Consider the following 9,156-nt stretch of genomic DNA (forward strand, 5'->3'; position numbering starts at 1 on the left):
AGGCCCCGTGAAAGGCCTTCAACGGTGCGCGAGTTTTTCCACCTTTTTTGCAGCGCCGGGGCTGACGGGAGAGACTGCGAGAGCTCGCTGGCGATTGGTGGATACGGGGTGTGAGGCGGCCATGAGGAGGAAACGCCTCTTTTCGAGGAGCTTCTCGAAAGGGCTAGAGGAGAGGGGGAGCCAAAAACGGGGAGGAGCGAAGGGCGGACCCCCGAGCTATATAGGGCGGACCGCGCGCGGGCTTGCTCTCTTGGTGGATGTCATATTTGAGCTCTCCTCACTCCTGCCTGGATCATCACGTTGGATTCCTCCTCTCTCCTGCGTGGATCATCGTGTTGGATTCCTCCTCTCTCCTGCCTGGATCATCGCGTTGGATTCCTCCTCTCTCCTGCCTGGATCATCGCGTTGGATTCCTCCTCTCTCCTGCCTGGATCATCGCGTTGGATTCCTCCTCTCTCCTGCCTGGATCATCGCGTTGGATTCCTCCTCTCTCCTGCCTGGATCATCGCGTTGGATTCCTCCTCTCTCCTGCCTGGATCATCGCGTTGGATTCCTCCTCTCTCCTGCCTGGATCATCGCGTTGGATTCTTCCTCTCTCCTGCCTGGGACGTTGTGTTCGAGCTCTCCTCTTCTTCGGGCTCTGGATCGTCGTGTTTGGACTCTTCGGGCTCTGGATCGTCGAAGGCTCGTCTCTCCCTCTGTGCGCCAAGTCGTGTGGGTTGCGAGCAGTGGCCCCGGGTCGAGGCGCGCACGAGAGGAGAATGCCGGAGAGGGCTCGCTGACCGTCGCCCCTCGAGGTGGCAGGTGACCAGCACGGTCTCGCTGGCCTATTCGATCATCCACGGCCATAAAGGTTTACAAACCCCATCTACCTCCCTGCCCATGGGGAGGGTTTTCCTGTTGCTTTTTTATGACTGCTGTGGCGCCGTGTCCCTCCCTCTAAGTTAGACCTGTGTAAGTGACTGTACATTGCTCGTATTCGGTGGTAATGCTTTTCTTGTATATTGCATGATTCCTTGCTTGTGTTGTGTGTGCAATATGTGCTTTGTAATAAATGTCCTTGTGTGAAATGTGTCCCGTTCGTCATCTTTTTCCCCATTGAAAGTGCCATCTTGCATCACGGAATAAATTAGTAGTGGGTTTTGAACACCCAGGGTAAAGAAGAGAATCTGATTCGCCGAGGTCGGCGATAACACCGCTCGGTTATCACTGTAGCACGGAGCGGACTGCTTGAGCGGTTCGTGTCCTGGGCCGACCTGTGGCGAGGTACGATCGCCCGGTCGACGACTTGCGCAGGTACTTAGGTTGGTCGAATTTGGCGAGCAACCCTATCCTGCGCGGATGGGCAATTGGCACGATTGTGGTGAGGTTAAACCCCCACTCGTGACTGGCTCCTGGCGGTAGTTCCAGGAGGGTCACGACTGAATTGTCCGTCCGGTGGGCGACGCGATTGGAGTTACGTGGCTGATCGCACTCTGGGCGGGCCAGAATTCGTAACAATATCATCGTGCTTAGCACAATAACAGCTGAAGCATTTACAACTAGAACGGCACTCAGAAGAGCACACACCTCCACCAGGCTGAACAGTTTATTTTGTATCCCACTGATAGGCCGGATCTGGATCTGGACCTTTAGTCGCAAAATCGAATCGGCTTGTTATTATCATTTAACCAAGTCTCCTACCTCGTTATGTCATCTGTCGACAACTCTTTTAAATATCATGCTGCATATCTTGTTTGGCCCCATCTCTCAATGGTGAAGAATCACTAAGAAATTAAATAAAAACTTATATTTTGATGTGGATTCGGATCTTCTCCAAAATCGAATGAATTTGTTCTTGTCATGGCACCCAACCAAATAACTTGATGGTATTCAAGATACACACCAAACGTGTCCCCCAAACTTCGTCCGAATCCGTCCACACCTTTTTGAGATATCCTGCACATGAACAAACAAGAAAGATGTCGTGCACAGCACGACACTTGTAAAGTCCGTAAAACAAATTTGACCTTAAAAATAATTGGTGGTTGAATGCAGCGACCAAATATGCAACTCCTCTTCAAATTTCAAGTCAATTGGACGAAACTGACAATTTTAGAAATTTGGCCCTTGTCGACCTTTTGGCTGATGTTGCCCTCAAAAATAATGGGTTGGTGAATTCAGTGACCTGGTATGTTTATCCTGTTCAAATTTTTGGTCAATTGGATGAAAATTGAGGATTTTAGAAGTTTAACAGTTTTTGACCTTTTGACCTATTAACTTCAAAAACAAAAGGCTTCTTGCTTTTGTCAGATCAGGTCAGATTAGATCTGTGACTAACTACAGGTATCATGGTAACCTGTACTAACCTGTTTCATGGTCGGGTCGGGTTACATTTTTTTTTTTTTTTAATTTTACGGAGGTTGGTGGCAGGATTTACACTCTGACCACCGTAAAGCACTTCATTCCGCAAAACCCATGAACACAAAGAAAACTGAAAACGTACTCACTCTGTGGAGTACCTGTGCGGCTGCCCTTCACAGGGCATCTCACCTGATGATGGGATTGGGGCAAAACCTTCAGGACCCCCAATCTTTGATGATTGGAGGGAAACCACAGGGCAACATTCCCGGGTCAGCTTGCGGGAGAGTGTGTTGGAGTGGTGCTGAGGTGTCGTCCACCAGACTGCGGTCTCCTTGGGTTAACCTAAGGTGGTCCCTTTGGGTGGATGCCTGTATTGTCCCATCCCTAAAACCGCTGTCACACCTTGACGTTTTAGCCAGCGTATGGCAACGTATCAAAATGTATGTAAAACGCTGGCGTACGCTGAACTATTGATGTTTTTTTTCAGTTTTTGGCGTATTCATAACGAGTTGGACGTATGCATAACGTATTAGTAACGTACACAGAACGTTTCGATAACATATAGATAACTTGTACCAACAAATGCTTAGCGTGTTGTTGGCCTTCACAACCTATGCCCAACGATAGTCTAACGTATGCATAGCGCGCAGCAGCGTATCGCCGACGATCACATGGCGGAGCCTATTAAAAGGCTGCCGCTCGACGATTCAAATCATAACCGCACTCGACATCGAAGTGTCAAGGCCCTGTCACACCTTGACGTTTTAGCCAGCGTATACAGACGTATGAAAAATTTGCTGAATACGCTGGCACACGTCGAATACATTATGGGTAAGTTTTGCATACGTTAAGGGCACGCTGAAGCACGCTGGCATACGTCGTACTCAGAGCACGTCGACAAATTTTAAGCATGCTCAAAAATTTTAGACGTATGCCAGCGTATGGCTCGCACGTCCCGCATATGCTGGCCATAAGTTGTAGGCACATTATGCGATTGTTGCCACACGTCGACACACGTTACTTGTAAGTTACTCATAAGTCGAAACACGTCGAGGTAATGTTTTGCGTACCCGAAACTTATTTCTAACCTTTGAGTAACGTGCTTTGAACAGATGAGTAACGTGCTTTGAACCTATGTGTAACGTATCTCCAACGCATATTGATGGATGTAGACGTATTTGACATCTTCCGGACGACCACATAACTTACTGAACATATTACTCACTTACAGCTACCGTATAATGGCGTATTGGCAGTGTTTAGGGGAATTGGTATATAAAAATGGGCTTCACAAGAGGAACCGTCAATGTTCCAGACTCCATGGTTTTTTTTTGGTTTTTTTTCTTCGGCATGACGGTGATGTTGACACTTCGATTTCTAGTGCGGTTATGATTTAAATCGTTGAGCGGCAGCCTTTTAATTTTATTGTATTATAACCACACTAGAAATTGAAGTGTCAACATCACCGTCATGCCGAAGAAAAAAAAAAAAAAACGAAAAAATAACCATGGAGTCTGGAACACTTACGGGTTCCTCCTGTGAAGCCCATTTTTATATACCAATTCCCCTAAACGATGCCAATACGCCATTATACGGTAGCTGTAAGTCAGAAACACGTTCAGTAAGTTCTGTGGTCGTCCGGAAGACGTCAAATACGTCTCGTTACGTCAATGTGCATTGGAGATACGTTACACATAGGTTCAAAGCACGTTACTCATCGATTAGAAATAAGTTTCGGGTACGCTAAACATTACCTCGACGTGTTTCGACTTATGAGTAACTTACAAGTAACGTGTGTCAACGATCGCGTAACGTGCCTACAACGTGTGGCTAGCGTATGCGGAACGTGTGAGTCATACACTGGCATACGTCGAAAAATTTTGAGCATGTTAAAATTTGTCGACGAACTCGGCGTACTATGACGTATGCCAGTGTGCTTCAGTGTGCTTCAGCGTGCTCTTCACGTATACAAAACTTACCCAGAACGTATTCGACGTGTGCCAGCGTTTTAGACAAATTTTTCATACGTCGGTATACGCTGGTTAAATCATCAAGGTGTGACAGCGGCTTAAGAGAGGACAATCACTTGTCTGTTATCTGAGCTCAAGCATTTGAACATCGGTATTGCAGCACTCTCTGAGGTTTGGAGACTGGATCGTGGTGAGATCATACTCCCTCGAACATAGATAGTAACGACCTCTAACATGCACTTCTTTCTACAATTACACCAACCCACACTACGAACCGACAATGACCTCTAACATACACTTCTTTATACGATTGTTACTTTTGCCACCTATGACAAAAATGGAAAAAGATGTCTTGATGGCAATTGGAAAACAGATTGTGCTGTTGTGTTATGGTGTCATTTCTATTAGTCAGTCCTCACCTTATGTTGTTTTTTGGGGATTCTCTCCCTTCATCCTTTTTCTGTGTGTGTGTGTGTGTGTGTGTGTGTGTGTGTGTGTGTGTGTGTGTGTGTGTGTGTGTGTGTGTGTGTGTGTGTGTGTGTGTTCATAAAGCACAACATATTCTCTCTGATGACTCCCCCCACCCTCACCCCTCTTTCTTTGGCCCATTCTTGCTCTACACCCTCCCAATACAGTGCAGCACCCTCCAACCACATCTCTCTCTCTCTCTCTCTCTCTCTCTCTCTCTCTCTCTCTCTCTCTCTCTCTCTCTCTCTCTCTCTCTCTCTCTCTCTCTCTCTCTCTCTCTCTCTCTCTCTCTCCCTCTCGCCCCCTGCTGGCTGTTTGCTCGTTGTATACTGTCATGGCCGCTCCTTGCTTCGTGTCGTGAGTACCCCTCCTCTGCTGTGCTGTTTGGTGTTTCCACTTTCCCCATTTTTCGTTTCGCATGTGTTCGTTTTCTACTTGTGGACTTTTCCCGTGTTATTTTTCCTTCCTGTCTGGAGAAGAGAGAGACAGAGACAGAGACAGAGACAGAGACAGAGACAGAGACAGAGACAGAGACAGAGACAGAGACAGAGACAGAGACAGAGACAGAGACAGAGACATCGATCGTGTCGAGAAAATCGTATGCCGAAGGCCTGTCATGGCCGCCGGGGGAGGTTTTTCTCGTTCACTGCGATCGTGTTATTTGTTAATTCTCAACTTTAATCGTTGATTTCTTGGTGTTTGGGAAAACGCCTTTTTTTTTTCTCGACAAAGTTTACTAAATTGTCTTGAGTTAGAATGGCAGGTGAACGTTTCCGTGTCGAGATGTTCGAGTCACTAACTCGTAAAAACGCTGTTTTTTGCTTCCCTCCCAGTGAGGTGGAACTTTACGATGTGCTTTCCGCCATTGGTAACATCGTTGGGTTACATAATATTCGTGCTGCTTGTCGCATGAATAAGAAATTTGTGGTGTTTGTGTCGGAGGAACACATGGTCGCCACGATGGTTGAGCATGGCCTGTTCATTGAACCGAACACTTACTCTCTGTGTTCGCTTTGCAGGCCCCAACAGTTAAAGTTAATATTAATAATATTCCACCATTTATAAGGAACCAGGACTTGTGTAACTAGTTGAACAAGTTCGGTAAGGTTGTGTCAAGGATCTCAATGGTGCCGATGCGTCATGTCAGTGATAAATTTAAACACGTCATTGGTTTAAACACGTCATTCCTTTAAGAGTGGTTTATATGATACTACCTGAAAATGGAAAAACACTGAATGTTGTACTCGGTGTAAAAATCGAAGGGTTTGAATATAAAATGTATCCCTCCTCAGAGGTTATGACGTGTTTTGGGTGTGGAGCTTACGGGCACGTGAAGAGTGTTTGTCCCAATGCGGTTACACCGCAGGAAAGTGAAGGTGACGTGAGGAACGATGCTTCTTCACCACAAACTAATGGGGAGAAGGTGATTCGGGAGCCGAGCCATGCTCCACCCCCCCCCCCCCACCGGCTGAGGTGTTCGAATTGGACTCGTCCACCCTGACCGGCGCTGGAGAGAGGGGGTGTAATCGTGACGTAAATAATCTACCCCCACGAAATGAGGAAGTGAAAGTGGTTGCTTCCTCTCCTTTACCATCCACTGTACAGGACAGTGTGGACGATATGGAGGTATCTGTTACGGATACTAGGAAAAAAGGCCAAAAACGGTCAAATGTTGATGCCTTTGATGCTAAGGAGCAGAATAAGGTTCAGATCGTGTCAGGCTTGGTGGAGCCCCAAGGGACGTCTGACATTGGAAACCCCTTGGTGGTACCGGAGTCGTGTACAGATGTGGAAACTTCGCTTGTTCCACTGGCCGACTCCGAGCGGGACACAGAGAACAGGTGAGGTATCTCAGGATGTTTTAAGCGTTTGTCCTGTTAGCCAAACTTGTTCAGACGAGTTAACAGCTATGTCTGACAGTGATGGAGAAATAGATAAAGGGAAAATCCCTGTGAGTTAAATGTTAACCCCTCCCTCACAGATGATGATGTAAGTGTTGTAGAGGGGAAGGACATGGACAAGGCAAATTCGAGCGGTCCGTAAACGGAGCAAAACTTTCTGTTGAGCCAAAAGTAAATGTTCCACAAGTAATAGGAGAGGTTATAGATGAAGCACTCGATTCAGATGAAACCTCTTGTACCCCACATTTTAGTGTTTTAAGCTCTCAAGAGGATGAATGGGGAAACAATACAACCTTTGTGTCTCAATAAAATGTGATTAAATTCCTGGATGATACATTCAGGAAAAGAAACGTAAAAATCAAAGATGACTTCCCAAATTTACACGATTTCATTAAAACTGCAAGGAGTATTGTTCGTGATCCTTATCAGGTTAACATGTCAGAGCCTCAGTTCCAAAGGTTAAGGAAATGTGTTACTCGGGCTGGAAAAGAGCTTCAAGAATAACTAACTGAATGGAGATAAAAGTAGCATCTCTGAACATCAATGGGGCCCGCAGTTGTGTGCGTCACCTCCAGGTATTTCAGCTCTTCCAAAATGAAAAAAATTGATGTGTTTATGCTACAGGAGACGCATGCAAATCAGTCTACTGAGGATGAGTGGTGTAAGATCGTTAAAGGTTGTCTTTTTTTCTCGAGTGCGCTTGTTGAGGCCAAGGCTGGTGTGGCAATAGTGTTGCATCCTCGACTTCAACCTTTGGAGATAACTTGCAAGGAAATTTTCAAAGGTTACTTACTGTCTGTGCAATTTGTCAGTAGTAACCTAAATATTTGCATGACAAATGTTTTCTGTCCTCGTGCTAACTCTGAAAGAGGTGCCTTTCTGCACAAGTTGGCAGAGTTTGTTTCCAAGCACCATTGACTTAACCATGTTGTTGTGTCTGGGGGGTGACTACAACTGCACCCTCGACCCACAACTTGATCGGAACTCTTGTGAGCCTCATCCACCCAGTGCAAGGCCTTTGGCACAGCTCGTCAAAAAGTTTAAACTGGTGGATGTGTGGCGGGTACAAAACCGTAATATCCGTCAGTATACATGGGTTTGTGCATCAATAAATGTTTTGACGATGGCTCGCCTCGACAGATTTTATGTTAATCATGAAATGGTAAACATTGTTAAGAACTCTTGTATAAGGCCGTCTGGTTTTTCCGATCATCACATGATTGTTATGGTGTGTGGCTTTCCTCATCATGTCTGTGGAAGTGCATATTGGACTTTTCATTTGAAACTTTTACAAAGTGCACTTTTTATAGAAGCTTTTAAAATGGTATGGAAAAAATGCGAGTCACAAAAGGGTTCATATTTGAACTTAAGACAAGGGTGCGACTGCACAAAGTCCCAAATCAAATGTTTTTGCCAACAATACTGCTCTTACAGCACATACAACGCTTTTGGTGTGATATCTACTTTAAAAAACGATATACTTATCTGTGAGCAGAAAGATGGATTGTCTAGCGTGAATTTCCAGGAGTTGTCGGAGAAAAGGACCCTTCTGGCTGAAATGGTGAAAGAGCGGGCGACCGGTGCTTTTGTCCGACTGCGGAACGAAAAAATCCAACTTGACACACCAAACAAAGAGTTCTTCAATTTGGAAAAAATGGTCAAGACCTCTCAACAAATCCATTCTTTGCGCTCTTCTGGTGGTGATTTGTTGACCTTCCAGAGTGATATCAAGCATGAACTACAAGACTATTTTTCTAAACTCTGCAAAAAGAGCTGTGAATGAGGAGAACAGGAATGCGATGCTTGAACAGCTCCCTTCTCTGTCTGAAGACCAACAGCAATTGCTTGAGCCTGGCATTTCTCTTGGAGAACTTACTGCTGCGTTCAAGGAGAGCAAGGACGGGAAAGCCCCTGTATTAGACGGCCTTCCGGCTGAATTTTATAAGGCTTTCTGGGACATTCTACACCCTACTCTTCTTGAGGTCTTTCAGGAAAGTGTTGAACCAAGGTGAATTGCCATTGAGCTGCCGGAGGGCAGTTTTGTGTCTCCTTCCGAAGAAAGGAAATCTACATGAGACCGCAAATTGGTGTCCTGTGTCACTCCTCAACAAGGACTATAAAATATTGTTAAAAGCACTTGCAACCCGTCGAAAGGAAATCATCTCCTTCTTGATTGGCACTGATCAATCATACTGTGTTCCAGAACGTTCCATATACGATAATATTTTTTTGGTGAGAGACTTGATCAGTCTTGGTTGAACTACATCTCTTGGTTTTGGTTTATTACTTTTAGATCAAGAAAAAGCTTTTGACAGTGTTAACCATTCTTTTTTGTTTGATGTATTAAGGAGAACAGGGTTTGGGGAAAAAATTATTGCTTATGTTAAGTTATTGTACAAAAATGCATCTTGTCTGCTGAAGGTTAATAATAGTCTTTGTCACCTTTCACCCTTTCAGCGAGGAATCCATCAGGG

At 45.4% G+C, this 9,156-nt stretch overlaps 1 protein-coding gene across 3 annotated transcripts in view; it reads left to right on the top strand.

Moving 5' to 3' along the window:
- CUL9 (cullin 9) overlaps positions 1-9,156 on the top strand; it is a 352,312-nt gene that overhangs the window by 39,576 nt on the left and 303,580 nt on the right. Inside the window, exon 1 of one of the 3 annotated variants that reach the window (XM_085856906.1) lies at positions 6,553-6,622. The exons of the other annotated variants lie outside the window; for them this stretch is intronic. Within the exon in view, the coding sequence (XP_085713032.1) occupies positions 6,568-6,622 (55 nt within the window). The 5' untranslated portion in view covers positions 6,553-6,567. Of the gene's footprint in view, positions 1-6,552; positions 6,623-9,156 lie in introns of those variants that run through there. 3 annotated transcript variants of the gene reach the window in all.

The sequence above is a fragment of the Eptatretus burgeri genome, chromosome 15 (genome assembly GCF_056783735.1).
Source record: "Eptatretus burgeri isolate ZD-2024b chromosome 15, Ebu_testis_v1, whole genome shotgun sequence".
Taxonomy (NCBI): domain Eukaryota; kingdom Metazoa; phylum Chordata; class Myxini; order Myxiniformes; family Myxinidae; genus Eptatretus; species Eptatretus burgeri.